This window comes from Geotrypetes seraphini, chromosome 6 (genome assembly GCF_902459505.1).
Source record: "Geotrypetes seraphini chromosome 6, aGeoSer1.1, whole genome shotgun sequence".
NCBI classification, from domain to species: domain Eukaryota; kingdom Metazoa; phylum Chordata; class Amphibia; order Gymnophiona; family Dermophiidae; genus Geotrypetes; species Geotrypetes seraphini.
Genome location: NC_047089.1, coordinates 17,081,232 through 17,105,911, shown reverse-complemented (window position 1 = coordinate 17,105,911; position 24,680 = coordinate 17,081,232). Strand labels below are relative to the sequence as shown.

The following is a 24,680-nucleotide window of genomic DNA, read 5'->3' as shown; positions in this document are numbered from 1 at the left end:
AACTTGCTCCTGGAACCAATTAAGTTCGTTGTGTGAGGCACCACTGTATTGTAAAATGAGTGCCACTATTACTGCTTCCTTGCAATTTTAATATGTTCCAAATTATATAACCATGTGTAGTTTCGTTGAACCACAATAATTCACTTGTTTGTCGCACACGGGATTTTGCCTTGTTTCTGAGACTGTCATGCTTTGCATACAAGTCCACAAATAAAAGCCGTAGTTAAATTAACGTAATTATAAACCTGGGAAAGGTTTAATGAAAGCATTCTTGCTAAGTGTAGTTAAAATGCATGTCAGCAAACTAGCCCTGAGAGCTTACCAGCAAGGCTGAGCAATATCATTGCAGATCTGTTTCCTGGTGTTCACAGCAACTTGGAAGATGGAACGCATGTCAGAGCCAGTACTGAACAGTGACACCTAGTGGTCAGATTCAAAGACCACATTTTCAGGCTTCAGAGGAGCCATCACTGTTGCCGCACTAATGAGCATTAATTCTCTGTTCTTCCAACCAACAGAGTGTTAACATCAGTTAATGGTACTTTAAGAGCTTGTTTTACCATTAACAGAACAACCCATTAATGCAGAAAATAATTTAACAAACTGTGCGACATTCAAATCCATGCAAAACTGCTCATTAATACAAAAATAGTTCATTACAAGTCATATTAAGCCACATGATTTTTGGTAATTACTGGTTGGTGCAAAAAGTTATTTCCATCTCAATGTCCCTATCGATATTGATTTATTTATATACTAGTCTTTAAGTCTGTTACATTAACGGGTGCTAGAATAGATGTGTGTGTCTTTCTTTCTTTTTCTCTCCCCTTGGCTGCTTTCTGTCTGTCTGTCTGTCTGTCGTCTTTCTGTCTCTCTCTTTCCTCGGCTGTCTACCACCACCCCTTGCCTGCTCCCCCTGTCCAGCAGCAGCCCTTCTCCCTTCATTTTATCTCCCCCCTGTCCAGAAGCAGCCCTTCTCCCTTCGTTTTACCTCCCCGCTGTCCAGCAGCACCTCTTCCCTGCTCCCCTGTCCAGTAGTAGGCCTTCTCCCTTCCTTTTACCTCCCCCCCTGTCCAGCAGCACCTCTTCCCTGCTCCCCCTGACCAGCAGTAGGCCTTCTCCCTTTGTTTTACCTCTCCCCTGTCCAGCAGCACCTCTTCCCTGCTCCTCTGTCCAGCAGTAGGCCGTCAGTGCCGGTGCCGGTCAGTGTCAGAGACTGCTAGAAAACCCGTCTGCACTGCCCTACCTGACCCAAACATTCTTCCCTCCCCCCCCCCAGCAGCAGGAGAGAGATGCCCACTCTCTCCTGCTTCAAATAGAAAAATAATTTGAAAAAAAATCCTACCTGACCGGAATGCCTCTCCTGCTAGTAGTGACCCCCCTCTCCCTTTTTCGACAGATGAGCAGGACGGAAACGGACACCCTCATTGCAGCTGCTGCTGCGTCATCTAAATTGGGTATTCCCCTCCCCGGTGCATCTTGGGAGGGACCTTAAACATATTGGGCCAATCAAAGCCTCAGACCCCTCCCCGGATGCATCAGGAAGGGTCTTAAGGCTCTGATTGGCCCGGATGCCTAAGGCTCCGCCTATGGGGTGTCCAGACCAATCAGAGCCCTAGGACCCTTCCTGATGCATCTGGGGAGGGGCCTGCTGCCAGGGATCGCAGCTAGGATGTTAGGGAAGGGATGTGGTGATGCAGCGGAGAGAATGGGCATCTCTCCCACTGCATTACAACACAGGGGCAGCGGGAGAGTGTGTTTTTGTTTTTATGGGTTTTTTCTGTACATGGGCACATACAAATGAAGGAAACCTTCGCTGCTGTCCAGCGATCTTATTTGCATGTGTGATTTTTTAAGAATGTCTCTGGTTTTTAGATTCGGTATGAAAACGGCTGCCATAGCAGACCGTCGCTTTTTAACGCGGGTTTTTGAAAATCCTGGCCTATGTGTTGGAAGTTGGATTTTTGTCCGAGGAAACCTGGACACATGGCCCTGTCCCACCCCCCTAGCCACGCCATGTTCTGCCTCCAGCCCCGCCCCATTCTGTCTCTAGCCCAGCCCCTGCAAAGCCTCATCTTTGTTTTCCGACCTCCGGGCTGCGTCTGGAGGGTCTCCTAGCATGTGCGGGATGCGTGTGACATCATCCGTGCATGCCCAGAGACCCTCCAGACATGGCCGTGAGTTTGGGGCCGTGAGTCACTAGTGATCTACTTATGTAAATTAGGATACTAATTATTTCTTTTAGAGCAGTAAGGCTCCTCCCCTATCTAATCCAGCTATTGCTGCTCTTAACAAAACCATAATATTTGCAGAGTCTGAAAGATCCTACATCCATTAAATGATAACTACTGTATAGGAACCCATTTTAATAGTGACACAGTAGCACTTTGTAAATCAGCTCTGGAGGCTCATTTATAATATGGAGTGATAAAATACTGAAAAGAGGGGGAAGAGACTCCAGGGAGGGAAGGTGGCTTTTCCTGTTAATTAGGTCCAGGGAAATGATTTTCTGTAGTGGCTGACAAATGAATCTTGGGTTTCCTGCAGTGCAGAAGAGTGCATGTGGTAGGAAGGCTTGAGCAAATTATCTTTCTCAGCCATATGCCACAGGTCCACATGGACCAGCAACAGGGGCGAAACAATAGGGTTGCCAGATTTTCCATTCGGAAAATTCGGACCCCCCCCCTAGGCCCGCCCCAGGCCCGCCCAGTTCTGCCCATCCCTGCCCTGCAATGCCCTAACCCCGCCCCCCAGTCCCCCTAGCCCCGCCACCCGCCACTTACTCTTGTCGGGCGGGGAGGAAGTCCGCGCATGCGTTGCCTTCCTCCCTGCCCGACGCAATTTGGGGAGGCTTTTCATAACCTGGACAAAGTGCCGGGTTTTGAAAAGCCGTCCGGACCTCCGGACATGTCTTCAAAAGGAGGACATATCCGGGAAAATCCAGATGTCTGGTAACCCTACGAAACAACATCAAGCAGTTACAGGGTTGCAGTCTCCATGAGCATGCTGTTGGCTCGACTGCTCCCCTTCCCTGGAACAAGAAGTTGATGTCGGAGGGGGTGGGGAGGAGCAGAGCTAGGGATACCAGATGTCTGGCTTTATCCTTAGTTTTTTCTGAATTCAGACCCACCCCGTACTCAGCTTCTCACTGCAGCTGGAAATGGAGAAGGGATTTCTGCCTCAGACAAGCAAGGGTAGCTCCAGCAGCTTGTCTCTTCGGGCTGCCTTTTATTCAGGTTCCCAAAACCCTTGACCCCCTCACGCATTAACATGATTCTTTGACAAGCTCAGTGGGAGTCCTCCACCTACAGTCCTGCCACTGGAGGGTGCTGTTTCACTATCACATCAATAGTGAGGGTCAGGCAGGCTCTATAGGACTCCACGGAATATGCTTGTCCCTAGCGATTAAAAACATAATATTGAAGCATCACCCCCCTACTGGTAGCAATACAGTTGGAGGACTCAAACTCATCTTAGAGGGAACAGTGTTTATGATGTTCTAAGGCAATCATACTTTAAAGTTAAAGAATTCTAGCACTTATGTGACACATGTAACTTCTAGGCACGTGTTCGGCAGTATTCTGAGGTCCATCGTGCCCAGCAGTCTGCTCTTGCGGCAGCCCAAGTCCTGGACCTGTGTAGTAATCCTCTATCTTTACCCTTCTATCCCCTTCTCCAGCAAGAAATTGTCCAATCCTTTCTTAAACCCCGTTACCGTACTCTGCCTTATTACATCCTCTGGAAGTGCATTCCAGGTATCCACCACACGTTGGATAAAGAAGAACTTCCTAGCATTCGTTTTGAATCTGTCCCCTTTCAACTTTTCCAAATGCCCTCTTGTTCTTTTATTGTTTGAAAGTTTGAAGAATCTGTCCCTCTACTCTCTCTATGCTCCTCATCTATATAATAAAACCGTAGGCGGCGCATGCGCAGTCTTATCGGCGTGCTTCCGTGATCCGTATGTCCGTGGCCGCCAAGACTGCAGCATGCCCCGCGCTTACTACGGCCCCACGCGCAGCTCAGTTCGGCACGGCGGTTTCCCCAGATAGGGGAAGCCGAAAAACTCAATCCCGCCTCATGGTCCTGCCGCCGCTCACGAATTCCCCCCCCCCCCCAATCCTCCTGCAACAGCCGCTACCGCTCCTGTTCAAAGCGGCCTGCTGAGGTTCGCGGCCGCTGTAACGAACCTCGCAGGCCGCTCTCCACATGGTAGCACGTTCCCTCTGACGCAATCGCGTCAGAGGGAACATGCTACCGAGTTGGAGAGCGGCCTGCGAGGTTCGTTACAGCGGCCGCGAACCTCAGCTGGCCGCTTTGAACAGGAGCGGTTGCGGGAGGGGGGGGGAGTTTTAACAGGAGGAGTCGCCGAAAAAAACCTTCAGCCGCAGCAGGCCAGCACACGGGAAGGGAAGGGGGAGGGGCCGAACGGAGCAGGGCAGCTCAAGGTAAGAAGGGAATGGGGGGTGGGGGAAAATGTTTCTACTACTCAGCAGGGACCTGGAGGGGAAGGGAAAACCGCTGCTGCTTCTGCAAAGGAAAGTGGTGGTAGGGGAGAGAAGGGAATGGGGGGTGGGTGGGGGAAAATGCTGCTACTACTTCTCAGAGATCTGGAGGGGAAGGGAAATATCACAGCTGCTTCTGCAAAATAAAGTGGGGGGAGAGAGAAGGGAATGGGGGGTGGGGGAAAATGCCGCTACTGCTTCAGCAAGGACCTGGAGGGAAAGAGAAATACCGCTGCTGCTTCTGCAAAGGAAAGTGGTGGTAGGGGAGAGAAGGGAATGGGGGATGGGTGGGGGAAAATGCTGCTACTACTTCTCAGAGATCTGGAGGGGAAGGGAAATATCACAGCTGCTTCTGCAAAATAAAGTGGGGGGGAGAGAAGGGAATGGGGGGTGGGGGAAAATGCCGCTACTGCTTCAGCAAGGACCTGGAGGGAAAGAGAAATACCGCTGCTGCTTCTGCAAAGGAAAGTGGGGGGGGGGGAGAGAAGGGAATGGGGGGGTGGGTGGGGGAAATGCTGCTACTACTTCACAGAGATCTGGAGGGGAAGGGAAATAGCACTGCTGCTTCTGCAAAGGAAAGTGGGGGGGGGGGAGACACAGAAAGAAATACAGACAGACAAAGGAGGCTAGGGAGAGAGACAGACAGAAATAAAGACAGACAGGGGACCAGAGAGACACAGAAATAAAGACAGACAGGCAAAGGGTGCCAGGGAGAGAGAGAAAAAAATTACAGGAGGGAGAAAGACAGAAAGAAAGGAAGAAAGAAACAGGAGCAGGGAGAGAGACATAAAGAAAGAAAGACAGACAGCCATATATTCTAGCACCCGTTAATGTAACGGGCTTAAACACTAGTGATCTTATAAGTCTCTATCATATCCCCTCTAAGTTTCCTCTTCTCCAGGGAAAAGAGACCCAGTTTCTCCAATCTCTCAGCGTATGAAAGGTTTTCCATACCTTTTATCAGACATGTCGCTCTCCTCTGAACCCTTTCAAGTAACGCCATATCCTTCTTAAGGTACGGCAACCAAAATTGGACACAGTATTCCAGATGAGGACGCACCATCGCCCGATACAATGGCAGGATAACTTTTTTCGTTCTGGTCGCAATACCCTTCTTGATTATACCAAGCATTCTATTCGCTCTCTTAGCGGCCGCCGCGCCCTGTGCCATCGGCTTCATTGTCATGTCCACCATTACCCCCAAGTCCCTTTCCTGTGTACTCTCATTCAATAATATCCCTCCCATCATATACCGTATTTTCGCGGATATAACGCGCACCTGTGTAAAACGCGCACAGGGGTATAGCGCGCAGAAATCACGATGATATGTACCAAAACTTTTCTATACCGCGCTCAGGCATATAACGCGCATGATGCCCGACGCTCCTTTCGCCCGCCCTGACTTTCCGTGCGCTGTCCCAACTCTCCGTTCACCCCCCCTGACTTCCGTGCACTGTCCCCCCTTGAAGTCCTGTCCCCCCTTGAAGGTCTGTCCCCATCCTGAAAGCCTGATGCCCCCCCCCCGACGTCCGATACATCCCCCCCCCGGCAGGACCACTCGCACCCTCACCCCGAAGGACCGCCGACTCCCCAACAATATCGGGCCAGGAGGGAGCCCAAACCCTCCTGGCCACGGCGACCCCCTAACCCCACCCCGCACTACATTACGGGCAGGAGGGATCCCAGGCCCTCCTGCCCTCGACGCAAACCCCCTCCCCCCAACGACTGCCCCCCCCCAAGAACCTCCGCCCGTCCCCCAGCCGACCCACGACCCCCCTGGCCGACCCCCACGACACCCCCACCCGCCTTCCCCGTACCTTTGTGTAGTTGGGCCAGAAGGGAGCCCAAACCCTCCTGGCCACGGCGAACCCTAACCCCACCCCGCACTACATTACGGGCAGGAGGGATCCCAGGCCCTCCTGCCCTCGACGCAAACCCCCCTCCCCCCCAACGACCGCCCCCCCCCAAGAACCTCCGCCCGTCCCCCAGCCGACCCACGACCCCCCTGGCCGACCCCCACGACCCCCCCACCCCCCTTCCCCGTACCTTTGGAAGTTGGCCGGACAGACGGGAGCCAAACCCGCCTGTCCGGCAGGCAGCCAACGAAGGAATGAGGCCGGATTGGCCCATCCGTCCTAAAGCTCCGCCTACTGGTGGGGCCTAAGGCGCGTGGGCCAATCAGAATAGGCCCTGGAGCCTTAGGTCCCACCTGGGGGCGCGGCCTGAGGCACATGGGCCAAACCTGACCATGTGTCTCATATAACGCGCGAGGGGTATGCGCGGTAGGTAAAATCGCGTATAACGCGCGCGTTATATCCGCGAAAATACGGTAGTTGTACCTCAAGTTTCTGCTTCCCATATTTAGTTGCTCAATTGGAGCTAATCTGTAGACAACCTCTTATAGAATGACGAAGGAAACGATTCTTGTGATAAATACTGCACGTTAATGGTATTAGAGCGCACTCTTAGTAGGTGACTGTTTTGTGTGTCAAAAGACTTTCAAACGTGGGATTAGAACTCGAGAGCACCAAAGGTTCAAACTCCCGAGGGCTATGATGTAATGGCGTAGGGATTCTTTATCGTTAAAGAATTGTAGAAGAGCTCAGCAAATAAGGCTCCTTGAGTTAACTCAGACAACTGATTTCTACCTGCATACTGTACAACCACCGATCCTACTTTCTCTTTCCTTGTCTTGCCGCCAAGGCATCATGGGAAATATGTCCATGTTCCTCGGTTAGTCATTGCACTCACTGGATTTTGATTTTTCCTTCTGTAGACCAAGTTCGAAACAGCTACTATGTTGGGGCAGATGGCTCTCTCAGGCTCGTGTTGGCTAATGGAATGGAGGTGGTGCTGCAGACTGAGCCGCATCTGCTGGCTGGCACTGTCAACCCAACGGTGGGAAAAAGGAACGTTACGTTGCCCATTGACAACGGGCTCAACTTGGTCGAATGGAGACAGCGAAAGGAACAGACCAGAGGGCAGGTTACTGTTTTTGGACGCAGATTGAGAGTGAGTATTTGTTTATTTGGATCTAACTCATACCTTATGATTGATAGCTCAGAGTTACATGGAGGGTGGCCTAAGGGATCTAGCCAATGAGACTCCTAGACCACTCCCAGTGCATCCCAGAATACACTGCGAATGGGGCCTAAGATTCTGGTTGGCCTAGGTGCCTAAGGCCCCTCCACAATGTATCAGGAAGGGGCAGGCCCGCCATTCGTGAGAAGGAGGGCCAGCCGGCTGGAGGCAGGAAGGATCAATATTAGTGAAGCGCAGATTGCTTGTGAAATACTGTGATATAATAATTACAGGTATGTGAGAAAAGTGTGAAAGAAGGAAAGGAACATATTTTGGTGTGATGTGAAGATATGGGGAAAAAAAACCCAGAAAGAAAGTGTGACATGACGACCCACTAAACTAAAGGAAGGTGTGTTGTCCGAAACACGGACCGTGTCGGGTCCTCTGGTTGGTAATAAGGTTATATACCATTGGTGTTGCAATAAACTGTGCCTGCATCTTGTACATTGCCTGCAGTTTTTGTATTGTTTTTTTTGCTTGCTGCTTGTCCTACTGCAGTTTTTGTTGGATTCTCTTTTTGTGTACTCTCAAGGCTTCCTCACTACCTCTTTAAATGGCCCAAGGAATAATTAGAACTGACCCAAAAAGAAATGGACAATGCACCTTTTCTAGTTCTTGTCTAGAAGTAAAGCAAAAATCCAGAACTACAAAGTGGCAGCGCATCGGGTTATCCTAATCAATGAGGCAAAGAATTTATGGCTGTCAAGTTGGTGCCCTGTGATTGGACAGACCCTGTCTCTGGTGTCTGATCCTGCACACAGCTGGGCTTTGCAGGTTGAGCGACTGCGGCTCAGCTTGTAGCGACATAGCTGCGTTTATAATTAGGTTGTTAGGTAGACACTGTTCTGGGGGGAGCATTACTCATCTCATACAGAATTTATGCTGCGTCTCTCTTTTCATTAAAAAAAAAAAGTCCCCTTTATTTTAAGAAAAGAAGGCCGCAGCATAAGCTCTTGGTTTAAAAAAAAAAAAAAAGCTCTACCAAAAGCAGACCATAAGTAGTTGGCCTAATTGATTTTTATATAGGCAATCAAATACAATTGAAATTGATTTCATTTTGATGAGAATCTTGATGAGAGGGCATTTACAGTTACAAAAATGCATCCAGATCTCCATACACTTACACACACACATATACACATAGATAGACTGATAGACAGATAGATAGGTAGATAGAGTGATAGATAGCCAAAAGATATATAGACCGATAGATAGATAGACCAATAGATAGATAGTGATAGATAGACCAATAGATAGACAATAGATAGATAGACCGATAGATAGATAGATAGATAGACCGATAGATAGATAGATAGACAGACCGATAGATAGACAGACCGATAGATAGATAGACCGATAGATAGATAGACCGATAGATAGATAGATAGATAGAGTGATAGATAGACCAATAGATAGACCGTAGATATATAGATAGACCGATAGATAGATAGATAGATAGAGTGATAGATAGACCAATAGATAGACCGTAGATATATAGATAGACCAATAGATAGGTAGATAGACCGATAGATAGATAGATAGAGTGATAGATAGACCAATAGATAGATAGATAGACCGATAGATAGATAGACCGATAGATAGATAGACAGACCGACAGATAGATAGATAGACCGATAGATAGATAGATAGATAGACCGATAGATAGATAGATAGACCGATAGATAGATAGACCGATAAATAGATAGATAGATAGACCGATAGATAGATAGATAGATAGACCGATAGATAGATAGACCAATAGATAGACCATAGATATATAGATAGACCGATAGATAGATAGAGTGATAGATAGACCAATAGATAGACCGTAGATATATAGATAGACCAATAGATAGGTAGATAGACCGATAGATAGATAGATAGACCGACCGATAGATAGATAGAGTGATAGATAGACCAATAGATAGACCGTAGATATATAGATAGACCAATAGATAGACAGATAGATTTCTGATGTTATACAACTTGTTGCCTCTATGCTACTTGGATCCTTCTACCATCCTCATTCATCCTTCTCAGAATGTTGTTAACAATAATGGACTTTGATTCAAATATTCTAGTAACTTAAACCATGAGATTTGCAACAAAGAGGTAGTTTGAGGGTAGCTCTTTAAAGAAACACCTATATGTAGGAACCCAAAAAAGTGCCTCTTTGGAGTCTACTTTCCTTTATAGAGCATTATTATATCGCACATATGTACCATGTACTTGTTGTCATTGTACATGCCTAAATTAGGGAGATATACACTTGGGGTTTGTTTCTGGAAGCGGCGGTTAGGTGCCAACCACGCGTCAATCATCGGTAGGTGCCATGTCCAGAATCGTGCCTAATTTTAGGATAGATGCCTTAAATGTACGCCTTAAATGTACGCCAGCATTTCTACATCCGACTTGCGCCTATGCTACTTCTGGCGTAAGCCATGCCTACGCCAGCCTTGCGCATCCATAGGCATGCCTAGATGCCTCATATCACACATATGTACCATGTACTTGGTGTCATTGTCCAGCCAATAATGTTAACAAATACCACTTAACCAGAAAATGGTCATTTACACGCATATGTCTTAGGAACATAAGAATAGCCTTACTGGGTCAGACCAATAGTTCATCAAGCCCAGTAGCCCGTTCTCACAGTGGCCAATCCAGGTCACTGATACCTGGCCAAAACCCAAGGTGTAGCAATATTCCATGCTACCAATACAGGGCAAGCAGTGGCTTCCCCCATGTCTTTCTCAATAACACACTATGGACTTTTCCTCCAGGAACTTGCCCAAACCTTTCTTAAAACCAGCTACCTATCTGTTCTTACCACATCCTCTGGCAATGCGTTCCGGAGCTTAACTATTCTCTGAGTGAAAAAATGATTCCTCCTATTGGTTTTAAAAGTATTTCCCTGTAACTTCATCGAGTGTCCCCTAGTCTTTGTAATTTTTGACGGAGCGAAAAATCGATCCACTTGTACCCGTTCTCTCAGCCGTCTCTTTTCCAAGCTGAGAAGCCCTAACCTTTTTAGCCTTTCCTCATACGAGAGGCGTTCCATCCCCTTTGCCATCTTGGTCGCTCTTCTTTGAACCTTTTCTAGCGCCACTATATCTTTCTTGAGATAAAGAGACCAGAATTGAATGCAATACTCCAGATGAGATCGCACCATGGAGCGATACAGGGGGCATTATAACATTCTTAGTCTTCACGCAAATAAATAACTAGAATACTGGCATTTATTGAATACTACCCATCTATATCTATGCATCTCCTCTTTGTCTTTATGATTCAACTTATATTTTTCAGTTCCAAAATTTTATTGAAATTTTATGTAGTAACATAAAATAAAGCAGGAGAAACATATTAAACAAATGGCTCATAAAACTATTAACACAAAGCTTAGGATATTAAAAGATGAAATCCTTGAAATGAAACTCCCTCCCCCACCCCCACCCATCCCGTTTGCAGAGGGTGAAAAACCAACATCCATCCATATCTACATGCATACTTCTCCATCCTTTAACTATAACTCAACTATTATCTGCAAACTCTTGTAGGGGCGCCCGTAATGATCTAAATTTGGCCCCTTGACCTCTCTTCTCCATTATGACCGCCTCATATTTCCCAACTAAACACACTGAATTCCACCAAAATTGGAAAGACGACAAGGATGCATTTTTCCAGAATGCTTTGGATTGCTACAGCAGTAAGTATAGGGGCCAGTCTTTTATGAATATTAGTGATATCAACAGAAGCAAAGAGGTTAAAGATCAAGGCAGCATAGGTTAAGGGAACATTTATATGTAACTAGTCTTATAGCCCGTTACATTAACGGGTGCTAGAATTTGTGTGTATGTCTGTCTTTATTTTTTTTTCTCTCGCCTTAGCCGCTTTCTGTATTTCTGTCTGTCTTTTTTTTTTTTCCTTGGCTGTCCACTACCACCCATTGCCTGCTCCCCCTGTCCATTCTCCCTTCCTTTTACCTCCCCTGTGTCCTCCACCACCCCATCACTGCTCACCTTATCCAGCAGAAGCCCTTCTCCCTTTGTTTTACCTCCCCCTGTCCATCATCACTTCCTTCCTGCTCCCCCTGTCCAGCAGTAAGCCTGTCTTCATTTTTCTGCCCCCCTGTCCATCAGCACCTCTTCCCCTGTCCATCAACCCCTTTTCTGCCCCTCCATTTCCATGTGCTGCAGCATTTCCCTCCCACCCCACTTCCCTGTGCAGTATTTTCCTCCCTCCCCCCCATACCTTCCTCCTTGCCCTACCATTCTCTCCCCTTCTGCTCCCTTTCCTCCTTCAACTTCATCAGGCAGCAGCAGCAGCAGCATTTATAATTAATTGCTGTTGCCGGCTTCAGGTCTTCCTCTCTGGCGGGTCCTGTCTACTTCATGAAAACATGAAGTAAGCAGGACCCACCAGAGAGGAAGGCGTGAAGCCGGCAACAGCATCGAATTTTAAACGCTGCTGCTGCCTGAAGAAGCCAGGCCTTAAGCACAAAGCTGGGGAGGAGGGTTTTAAAAGGTATTGTGGCATCGGCAGTGGTGGTGGTGGTGGTGGGGGGTTGAAAAGCCATTGTTTAAAAACTTATTTTAAAATGCTGTCTGGGTTTGGCCGTCACGGCCTACGGCCAGCAGCCACCGACAGCCGCCACGGCCAGCAGCCGCCATGGTCGACATCCGACTCGGGCCATCGCAGTTGACATCCGCCTCGAGGGGGAGGGAGAGAGAGAGCTTCGGGCGTCCAGTAGCCGCCGCGGCCAACATCCGCCTCGGGCCGCCGACAGCCGCTGTGACCGACATCCACCTCGGGGGGGGGGAGGGAGAGAGAGAGCTTCACGCGCATGCGCACTCCTACCTGCGGTGCCCTACAGCTCACAGAAAACGGGCGCACGCAGGTGGGAGTGCGCATGCGCGGCCTAGCGTTTTATTATATTAGATAGCGTTTGAATGTGATTCCACACCTGTTGCCAGAAGTTATGAACCATAGGACAACAGAATAACATATGATCTAGCTTCCTTTTTCTTGTCCACAAGACCAACACAGAGGAGAATATTCAGAGTAAATTTTGATTAATCTAAAAGGAGTCCACATTACACGTTTGATTACAAAAAATAGTGATTGTTTCATGGAGGCAGATTGACAACATCGGATGCGTTTAAGGAACATGAATTGCCATTGATTATCAGATATGGACATGATTCAACCTCTGCTTTAACTTGCCTCTTCAGGTCCACAACCGAAACTTGCTATCCCTTGATTTTGACCGCGTCACCAGAACAGAAAAGATCTACGATGACCACCGGAAGTTCACTCTGCGGATTCTGTATGACCAGGCCGGAAGACCCAGCCTCTGGTCTCCTAGCAGCAGGTTGAATGGCGTCAATGTGACCTATTCCTCCGGGGGACATGTTGCGGGCATCCAACGAGGAACCATGTCGGAGAGAATGGAGTATGATCAGGCTGGCAGGATAATATCCAGAACTTTTGCTGATGGGAAAGCATGGAGCTACACCTACCTTGAGAAGGCATGTTGGATGATAATGAACTCTTTCTGTTCCAATTAACATCTTCTGTTCTTATTGTCTTTCCTAAGTGGATCTCTGAACAGTTAAGTAGGCGGGTCGCCCACTTACTTTCTTAATTTTTAGTGAATGGTTTTAATTAAAACTAGCATAAGAATTGAGATCCTCGTTTCAATCATATATTCAGGGCCAGTTCAAGGGACTGTGGCACCCTGAGCCGACTTTTGTATTGATGCTTCCCCACCCCTTCAATCTGGTATCTCTCTCCTCCCCTCCCCCATAACTATGATCCAGTATCTCCCCTTCTCCCTCTTTTGTTAGACCAGGGCTTCATCTGGTCCATAGGTTGAGCTTGCCCTGTATATATTTCTTTTTTTTCTTAAGAAGGTATGAGTGTTTAAAGCATGTGAACGCTCGCCACACTTATCCACCTAACCCCCTCTTCTACGAAACCGCGCTAGCAGTTTCTGGGGCGGGGAGCCGCGCTAAATGCCCGCACTGCTCCAGACGCTCATAGGAACTCAGTGAGCGTTGGGGAGAAGCTCGGGTCATTCAGTGCGGCTCTCTGCGCTAAAAAACGCTAGCGCGGTTTTGTAGAAGAGGGGGTAAGTATCATCAAAAAAATTCAGGTTTATTCAGTGTCACAAGGCAAATTAATTGCCAAAACCCTGCCTATTGTGAAGAAACTTGTTGCTGCCACGTTGCCAATTTAATAACCCTATCTAATTTTAGCTATTGTTTTCGCTCAAATATCGGGCTTCGTCAGGGCAAATATTTATTTATTCAATTTTCTATACTGTTTTCCCAGGGGAGCTCAGAACGGTTTACATGAATTTATTCAGGTACTTAAGCATTTTCCCATGTCTGTCCTGTGGGCTCACAATCTATCTAATGTTCCCGGGGCAATGGGGGGATTAAGTGACTTGCCCAGGGTCACAAGGAGCAGTGTGGGTTTGAACCCACAACCTCAGGGGGCTGAGGCTGTAGCTTTAACGACTGTGCCACTCTAGAAATCACAATGTAGTAAAAGTGAGCCAAGTAAAGGACAATCAAGCCATTGTGACATCACTGATGAGGTTGGCTCTTAGGCATTGGTGGAATAAGACACTATGACATCACAATCTAAGCTCTGCTTATCAGAGGCTGAAACTTTTCACACTATTTATTTACTCAGTTTTCTATACCATTCTCCCAGGGGAGCTCAGAATGGTTTATATCAACTTATTCAGATACTGAAGCATTTTCCCTTGTCTGTCCTGGTGGGCTCAGAATCTAGCTAATGTACCTGGGGCAATGGGGGGATTAAGTGACTTGCCCAGGGTCACAAGGAGCAACCCACAATCTCAGGGTGCTGAGGCTGTAATTTTAACCACTGCACCACTCTAGAAATCAAAATGTAGTAGAAGTGAGCCAAATATAGGAAATGAAGCCTTGTGACATCACTGATGAGGTTGGCTGTTATTGGTGGAATGAGGCATTATGATGTCACAATACCAGCTCTGGTTATCAGAGGCTGAAATCTTTCACACTATTTATTTACTCAATTTTCTATACCGTTCTCCCAGGGGAGCTTAGAACGGTTTACATGACTTTATTCAGGTATTCAAGCAATTTTCCCTGGCTGTCCCGGTGGGCTCACAATCTATCTAATGTACCTGGAGCAATGGGGGGACTAAGTGACTTTGCCCTGGGTCACCAGGAGCAGCGTGGGTTTGAACCCACAACCCCAGGGTGCTGAGGCTATAGCTTTAACCACTGCGCCACACTCTCCCCGCTTTTCCACCGTGCTCTACAGTAATGACGTCTTCAAAATGAATTGCCATTGTTGTGGAGCACGGTGGAAAAGTCACTTGAGAACAAGATGTTTTTCCTAAAGATGCCCAAAATATGGTGACACCGACTGTCGGGGGCAGATAATGATATTATATATTGGGGGGATGTTTAAGATGTTGTCCAGACATGTCTACGTTATATGTGGAAATCGCAGGGAAACAAGATTTTATGTATGTGATATGGAAGCTGCATAGTTGTTTGCGGTATATAAATTAAAATAAATATGGATATTAAAATAAGAGCAAAAACTGTGGATACAGATGTTCTGGAGATAATTTATTAAACACTGACACATAAAACCATGAAAATTCAATTTTAAAAGTACAATGATAAAAAAATACAGTGATAAAAATCCACCCGTACCCTACACGATCCGTGTTTCGGCGAACACGCCTTCCTCAGGGGTCCAATGGTTTGCAACCTCACATATAAAGAATTGGACTGAAAACAGTCTATTGTCTTTAAACATGTGAGCAAAGAACACCGCAGACAAGCTGAAGTAGCAAAAAAAAAAAAAAAAAATGCTAAGAATTTTTATGGTTTTATATGACAGTGTTTAATAAATTATCTCCAGAACATCTGTATCCACAGTTTTTGTTTTTCATCGGTGGATTGTTTTCACTGTGGATCATTGGGTCCCCCCATTTTTCTTTGTTGTATTAAAATAAGAGCAACAAGTTTCTTGATGTTGGGAAAGGTTTGGGAAGTTACAAGGAGGTGCTGAAAAGTCCTCTGCCCAAATAAGAAGAGAATGACGTGGATATGGCTCAGTCAATGAGCTGAAACAATGTCAAAAGACATAGAATTTTGTTTCTGCAAATTGGCACTTAACAAAATAAGATAACACTCGTTCCAGCTACGGTGGCAAAATAATGCGCAGAATTGAGGAAGTTGGTTGGTTGGGCTGAGAACTTTTCAGCACCCCCTCCTTGTATGTAATAAAAGTGAGCCAAGTATAGGTCAATCAAGCCCTTGTGACATCACTGATGAGGTTGGCTCTTATTGGTGGAATGAGGCATTATGACATCACAATCTCAGCTCTGGTTAACCAGACACTGAAACTCTTCACACTACTGCTACTACCATGAATGATTTCTATAGCACTACCAGTCGTATGCAGCGCTGTACAGAGTCACAAAGAAGACAGTCCCTGCTCAAAAGAGCTTACAATCTAAACAGACAAGACAGATAAAGAGGATGTCATGAAAACAGTTACGGGGAACGGTTAATCTGCTGGCTGGGTTGGAAGGCAGAGGGGAGTACAGGACAATCAAGCCCTTGTGACATCACTGATGAGGTTGGCTCTTATTGGTGGAATGAGGCATTATGACATCACACTCTCAGCTCTGGTTAACCAGACACTGAAACTCTTCACACTACGAGTGGGTGCTGAAAAGTTCTCAGCCCAGCCAAGAAGAGAACGACGTGGAAATGGGCTGAAACAATGTCAAAAGACATAGGGGGTCCTTTTATCAAGGTGCGGTAGGGGTTTAACGCGCGGAATACCGCGCGTTAAACCGCCTGCTGCGCTAGTCGCTAACGCCTCTATTGACCAGGCGTTAGGTTTTTTTGCTTGCCGCAGGGGTTAGCGCGCGATGAAATGTCCGACTTGCTAACCCCGTTAGGGCAGCTTGATAAAAGGACCCCTTGTTTCTGCAAATTGGCGCTTAAGGAAATAAGATAACACTCGTTTCAGCTACGGTGGCAAAATAATGCTCAAAATTTAGGAAGTTGGTTGGTTGGGCGGAGAATTTTTCAGCACCGAGAAGCCCACTCTCTAACAGTGTTTTTCAACGTTTTTACACCTATGGACCGGCAGAAATAAAAGAATTATTCTGTGGACCAGCATCAGTCCGTGGACCTGCGGTTGAAGAACACTGGGCTAAGTAGTGGGCCAGACCCCGCCCATCTCCACCCCAGACCCCGCCCCCATAATAGTACTATTTGCACTTTGTACGTCCCTTGCCTCATCTGGAAGCCTTCCCTCTGACGTCAGAGAGAAGGCTTCCGGTTCAGGCGCAGGATGCCCGTAGGAGCCACTAATCAGGAAGAGGGAGCTGGCTCGAAGATAACGCCGCATCGATCGCACCGTGGACCGGCGGTTGAAGCACACTGGGCTAAGTCGTGGGCCAGACCCCGCCCATCTCCACCCCAGACCCCGCCCCCATAATAGTACTAATTGCACCTTGCATGTCCCGTGCTTCATCTGGAAGCCTTCCCTCTGACGTTGCAACGTCAGAGAGAAGGCTTCCGGTTCAGGCGCAGGATGCCCGTAGGAGCCACTGAATCAGGAAGAGGGAGCTGGCTCGAAGATAACGCCGCATCGATCGCACCGTGGACCGGCGGTTGAACACTGGGCTAAGTCGTGGGCCAGACCCCGCCCCCATAATAGTACTAATTGCACTTTGTACGTCCCTTGCCTCATCTGGAAGCCTTCCCTCTGACGTCAGAGAGAAGGCTTCCGGTTCAGGCGCAGGATGCCCGTAGGAGCCACTGAATCAGGAAGAGGGAGCTGGCTCGAAGATAACGCCGCATCGATCGCACCGTGGACCGGCGGTTGAACACTGGGCTAAGTCGTGGGCCAGACCCCGCCCCCATAATAGTACTAATTGCACTTTGTACGTCCCTTGCCTCATCTGGAAGCCTTCCCTCTGACGTCAGAGAGAAGGCTTCCGGTTCAGGCGCAGGATGCCCGTAGGAGCCACTGTCCATGGCTTTGTGCACTGAATCAGTTAGGAAGAGGGAGCTGGCTCAAAGATAACACTGCATCGATCGCACCGTGGACCGGCAGTTGAAGAACACTTTTGGGCCTGATGCATGTGCTGGCCCTGTGAACCGTCAGGAAATTTCTGTGGACCGGCACTGGTCTATGGACCGGTGGTTGAAGAACACTGCTCTAACACATAGGCCTTCTTTTCCTAAGGTGGGCTGTGATGAAAGGAGGGAGAGGATCTCAGAAACCAGCTTGGTATTTGGTAAATGAATCTGAGCCAAGACTTATCAGGTTCCACGTTTCAATCATCGATCCTTATAACCGCCTCCTTCCTCTTCTAAATCTTAAGTGTTCACGTTTTAAAACTATTTATTTAAATTATTCCTAAAAACTGGAAAAACTCATGTCTTTCAAACATATCTCAAATAAAGAAATTCAATCACTTATCTTTTGTTTGATGATAGAAGGAAGCCACAGCCCGACGGGTCCCACTTTGCCAAAAAATGATAGCTTTTGTCAAGGGTTCATTTAACTTGCCGCCTATCTCATGAGCCGCTATGCTCCTTCTTAGAGGGCTGGGTGCTCATTTGCTGTGTGTCCCGTCGGGCTGTGGCTGCCTTATATTATCTAACAAAAGATAAGTGATTGAATTTCTTTATTTGATATATGTTTGAAAGACATAAGAGTTTTTCCAATTTTTAGGAATAATTTAATTTATAACATTTTATTGAATGAATCAAATAAATATATAATAATATATTACAATAAGATATTCATTACAATTATATTCACAATTCTAGTTTTTTCCATACATATTTCTATCATTCCTCCAAAATATATTTCTGTATGACTTATTTCCTACCTCTATACACTCCCCTTGTTCCCTTCCCCCCCCCCCATTATTTAATTTCCAATTATAACATTGTAATGAATGCATTAAACAAATATACAATTCAAGAATTTCCATACCTATTACTATCATCCCTCCCCTCCTCCAGAATGGAAGGTGACACAAATTACCAGATGTTGGAATGCAATGAATGTTTCCAAAGCTTCAATATAAAACATTAAGCATCATACTTCATGCTCTACAGCAGTGGTTCTTAACCTGGGTTCGACCAAACCCCAGGGGTTCGGTGAGTCAGTCTCGCGGGTTCGGCGGCGGTCAAAACACACCTCTGACTCATATAGCGCTTCGGTCACGTTCAATCATCTATCAGTTATTCAGTGATTTTGATCAAGACTGTATCGTGTACTCGGTTTCTCGATCTATCAATCTGTAACTAACGCCTTATATACATCAATCAATTCCTGATCAAAATTTGTGATTTAACTGATAGATGATTGAACGTGACCGAAGCGCTTATGATTCGTGATGATACGCCCCGCTTGTCCATAATTGGCTGCAGGTGATCACGCAACATCGCTTGGCCTATCTGTGCTGCAGGGGATTTGATGCGCACAGTAGTCGAATTGTAACTGTTGTGATGGTACGTCGTGTGATACCTATCTTAATATTTTAATCCCTTACTAACTATGTCGAGCAAAATACGAAAGTGGTCGGACGAATATGTACAATATGGATTCACATGTATAACGGAACGTGATGGGAGTCGGCGTCCTAATTGCATGATTTGCAATGCCAAGTTGAGTAATTCTAGTCTAGCTCCGGCAAAACTAAGGGAATAAAGAAGGGTTCGGTGAACACGCATGTGAAACTGGTGGGGTTCAGTACTTCCAACAAGGTTAAGAACCACTGCTCTAGAGGAAAGATTTTGAATATATGGGTCCCAAATTTTCAAAAAAAGACAAGTTCGTCTAGAAAATGTATGAACCTCCCAAACCTCAAATAAAATTAATCGATGGAGTTGATTCCTCCAATGCCAAAAACTAGTAGGATCTTTCTGTAACCAATAATGCAAAATGCATTTATGACCAATGATGCATGCCTTTTGAAATAAAATGCTTCTTCCTTGTCCAAAACCCCCACAAGCAGCAGCTTTAAATAAATAGTTTTAAAACGTGAACACTTAAGATTTGAAACAGTGTCAAAAAACACAGAATTTTCTTTCTGCAAATCAGGGAGAGTGTGGTGCAGTGGTTAAAGCTACTGCCTCAGCCCCCTGAGGTTGTGGGTTCAAACTAGAGAATGACACGGTGACAAAATTCATCACCGTTCCTGTCCCCGCGGATAACCGCGGGAAACCATCTTCATGTCATTCTTTAAAGAGAGAGGGAAGAATCAGAGTATGAATGGCCACAACCACTGACCCGCAAGCTTTGCTTTGAAGAATGCTGGTGTAGAAGGACCGAGGTTGAAACAGACACTACAGAATGACAGATATTGTGATGTCATAATGCCTCATTCCACCAGTGCCTAAGAGCCAATCACATCAGTGATGTCACAATGGCGTCATTATCCTTGGCTCCCATAAGAATCAGAGTATGAATGGCCACAACCACTGACCCGCAAGCTTTGCTCTGAAGAACGCTGGTGTAGAAGGACCGAGTTTGAAACAGACACTACAGAATGACAGTCTCTGATATCCAGAACAGATATTGTGATGTCATAATGCCTCATTCCACCAGTGCCTAAGAGCCAATCACATCAGTGATGTCACAATGGCTTCATTATCCTTGGCTCCCATAAGAATCAGAGTATGAATGGCCACAACCACTGACCCGCAAGCTTTGCTCTGAAGAACGCTGGTGTAGAAGGACCGAGTTTGAAACAGACACTACAGAATGACAGTCTCTGATATCCAGAACAGATATTGTGATGTCATAATGCCTCATTCCACCAGTGCCTAAGAGCCAATCACATCAGTGATGTCACAATGGCTTCATTATCCTTGGCTCCCATAAGAATCAGAGTATGATTGGCCACAACCACTGGCCCTCAAGCTTTGCTCTGAAGAAGGACTGAGGTTAAAATAGACACTAGAAAATGACATGGGATTATTTCTCGCGGTTATCCGCGGGGACGGGAACGGTGATGAATTTTGTCACTGTGTCATTCTCTAGTTCAAACCCACGCTGCTCCTTGTGACCCTGGGCAAGTCACTTAATCCCCCCACCTCCATTGCCCCAGGTACATTTGATAGATTGTGAGCCCACCGGGACAGACAGGGAAAAATGCTTCAGTGCTGAAACAATTCATGTAAACAGTTCTGAACTCCCTTGGGGGAACAGTACAGAAAATTGAATAAATAAATAATACAGTGGCATAATAACACTCAGAATTAAGGAAGTTGGTTGGGCTGAGAACTTTTCAGCACCCCCTCGTATAATAAATTCATTTTGTGGCACTGAATGGACATGCATTTTTTGGTGATATACTGTATTTTTGTTGAAGATAAGTATACTATTCTAGGCTAATTCGGGATCCTTTTACTAAGGGCTCCTTTTACAAAAGTGCACACGCGCTATTTCGTGCGTTAAGGCCCTAACGCCACCTTTGTAAAAGGAGCCCTAAGCTATGGTAAGCACAACCATGTGCATACTGCAAGTTAAAAATGACTAGTTCAGGGCATGCTCAGTAGGTTTGTAATCAGCACAAGCTTTGCATGTGCAAAAAAAAAAAATAGATTTTATTTTTTAGCACTGGGGGTGAGTTGGGGGTTGCAGTGTAGATATGTTCTGCGCTAATTGGTTGGCACAGCGACATCACCGCGTGCCAGTCAATTAGCATGTAGTTAGCATGGAAGCCGTTACCCACCTAAGTAGATGGGTAGGGGGCTCACGTGCTAATGGGGAAATTAGCGCGTGACCATTTTACCGTGGCGTTAGAAGTGGCCTCAGCACACAGGAAAGACCCGCTTTTAACCGCAACTTGGTAAAAGGTCCCCTTTAGTCTAAAAAAAAATATATTTTGAGAGTGCTGGTAAGTGAACAAGTGTTGTTTAAAATGAGCTCAAGTTTAATATGAATGAAAAATAATTATTATAGCTAAAAGGTGACATAAGCTTTGGATAAAGTTTAGATGATATATTAAAAAAATATTTTTGAAAACTTTTGACAAAATATTTTTTGAAAAGTATTGAAAGCAGTGTTGAAGTTGCTAGTTTTATACCCGCCAAAAATATATGATCTCGCAAGACGATCCACGATGAATTTGTTCAATCTGAGAGGAAAAGATCTCAGGAACCCTGCAGACAATCCAAATTGGATAGACAAGTCTGCATAATGCGGGTTCCGTTTGTAAGGTTTGTTAGTCAGGCCCCCACAATATATGGTTGGTGGGGTCACTTGAGAGGTGCCCATACACACGCCAGGTCCCAGATTCAGTTCCCTCACTGAAGATTCACCTAAGGAGGGGGGAGATTTAACTTCTATTGAAGCTCAATAGATTCTGGTTTTTAGAATAAATTTTCAAACTATAAAAGCCTCCTCGCAACATCACCCCCCTCTCTTGGCTCTTGGCACTCTGGTCCTCTCTTGAGCTCTCTCTTTCTCTGTCTATCCTTCTCTTTATCTATGGAACACGAAGCTTGGACCATCACCCCATCCCCCTTTTCTCTCTCTCTGCCTTTCCCTGGAACTTCAGGCTTCTATGTCTCTCTTTTCCTCTGAACTCTGTAAGGCAGGGAAACTGCGTTGCTCTCTCATTAATTGTAATGCTTATAAATATTGCTTTTCTGTAAGCCTATTTCTATAATATATTCTTTATGCAATCACCTCTGGCTGTGCCTTTTTGATTCTACTTCCTGGTGAATCTTCAGTGAGGGAACTGAATCTGGGACCTGGCGTGTGTAAGGGCGCCTCTCAAGTGACCCCACCAACCATATATTGTGGGGGCCTGACACCGTTGTCTTTCATTGATCAAAAACATCTCTGTTAATTTCTTAACGTGGTCCTGTTCAAAGATCTAAGGTTCACTTATACTTATGACTTTTTTTGTGGTATGGTTCGGGGTTCGTTTGCTTTTTACTTTTTTTTTTGTTTGAAAAGATGATAAATAGAAAGTATGGCACGTGAAGCAACCAATTCAAGGTTCAACTTATCTTAGTGGTACTGTGCGGACATCTCCTGCTGCCCAGGTTCACTGAGCAGCAGATGTCCTGAAAAGAAAAGAGAGGTTACAAATTAAGACAAAAATGTTTTAACGTGTTTATTTTTCTTTCATCCATAGTCCATGGTGCTGCTTCTTCACAGCCAGAGACAGTACATCTTTGAGTTTGACAAGAACGATCGGTTGTCTTCTGTCACCATGCCCAATGTAGCACGGCAGACGTTGGAAACCATTCGTTCTATTGGCTATTACAGGAACATCTACAGACCTCCGGAGGGTAATGCTTCAGTCATTCAGGATTTCTCGGAGGACGGCCAACTGCTTCACATGCTGTATTTGGGGACAGGAAGACGTGTGATCTACAAATATGGAAAGCTGTCCAAGCTGGCTGAAATCCTCTACGATACCACCAAGATCAGCTTCACCTACGATGAAACCGCTGGCATGTTAAAGACGATTAATTTGCAAAACGAAGGATTCACCTGTACCATCCGATACAGGCAAATTGGCCCTCTTGTTGACAGGCAAATCTTCCGTTTCACGGAGGAGGGCATGGTTAATGCACGCTTTGACTACAACTACGACAACAGTTTCAGGGTCACCAGCATGCAGGCGGTCATCAATGAGACGCCGCTGCCCATCGATCTCTACCGATACGATGACGTGTCGGGCAAAACGGAACAGTTTGGAAAATTTGGAGTCATCTATTATGACATAAACCAAATTATAACCACCACCGTCATGACTCACACCAAGCACTTCGATACATACGGTAGAGTCAAAGAGGTGCAGTACGAGATCTTCAGATCACTCATGTATTGGATGACTGTGCAGTATGACAATATGGGCAGAGTGGTGAAAAAAGAACTTAAGGTGGGACCGTATGCGAATACTACGAGGTATTCTTATGAATACGATGCTGATGGTCAGTTGCAGACCGTGTCCATTAATGACAAGCCACTGTGGCGTTACAGTTATGACCTGAATGGAAATCTCCATTTGGTGAGCCCCGGTAACAGTGCCAGACTTACGCCGCTAAGGTACGACTCGAGGGACAGGATTACAAGACTGGGAGATGTCCAATACAAAGTGGATGAGGATGGCTTCTTGAAACAAAGGGGGAATGATATGTTTGAGTACAACTCTGCTGCTCTTCTAATCAAAGCGTACAATAAAGTCGGCGGATGGAGCGTGAAGTACCGCTATGACGGCCTGGGAAGGAGAGTGTCCAGGAAAACAAGCAACGGCCATCATTTGCAGTTCTTCTACGCGGACCTTACCAACCCGACCAGAGTTACGCACTTTTACAATCATTCCAGCTCTGAGATTGCTTCCCTTTACTACGATCTCCAAGGCCACCTTTTTGCCATGGAGCTCAGCAGCGGCGATGAGTTCTACATAGCATGTGATAACATGGGAACCCCTCTGGCAGTCTTCAGCGGGGCAGGATTAATGATCAAGCAGATCTTGTACACAGCCTACGGGGAGATCTACATGGACACCAATCCTGGCTTTCAGATCATCATCGGTTACCACGGAGGCCTTTACGATCCTCTCACCAAGTTCATGCACATGGGGCGGCGAGAATATGACGTGCTGGCCGGACGCTGGACAAGCCCTGACCATGACATCTGGAAGCGCCTGAGCAGTACCAATGTAATGCCTTTCAACCTGTACATGTTCAAAAACAACAATCCTGTCAGCAATACTCAGGATTCCAAATGTTATATGACAGGTAGGATTTTATATAGTTAGCTGTTGATTCTCGTTCTTCCCTCTCTCTTCTCATTCTTCCCTCTCTCTCCCCATCTCCTTGACCATTTCTGCCCGTCAATCTGTTTATGCTGCCTCTGGTTATCAAGCAATTAATATGTTATCAGCTGTTGCCTCTGTTTATTAGAAGAGGGTTCTTCAGAAGCAGTGGCGTGTGGTCAGGGCCTTCAGAGGATTCGCCTCACCCCCTGAAGGATCTGAGGGCACTGCTCTGAATTTGATTGGCTGAGCAGGCAACA

At 46.3% G+C, this 24,680-nt stretch overlaps 1 protein-coding gene across 4 annotated transcripts in view; it reads left to right on the top strand.

The window, feature by feature from the left end:
• Nucleotides 1–24,680, top strand: part of TENM4 (teneurin transmembrane protein 4) — a 1,150,563-nt gene that overhangs the window by 1,112,821 nt on the left and 13,062 nt on the right. For all 4 annotated transcript variants that reach the window (XM_033948175.1, XM_033948174.1, XM_033948172.1 and 1 more), the window contains 3 exons: nt 7,279–7,514; nt 12,818–13,114; nt 22,789–24,403. In XM_033948175.1, coding sequence (XP_033804066.1) covers nt 7,279–7,514; nt 12,818–13,114; nt 22,789–24,403 — 2,148 coding nt within the window. The remainder of the gene's footprint in view (nt 1–7,278; nt 7,515–12,817; nt 13,115–22,788; nt 24,404–24,680) is intronic.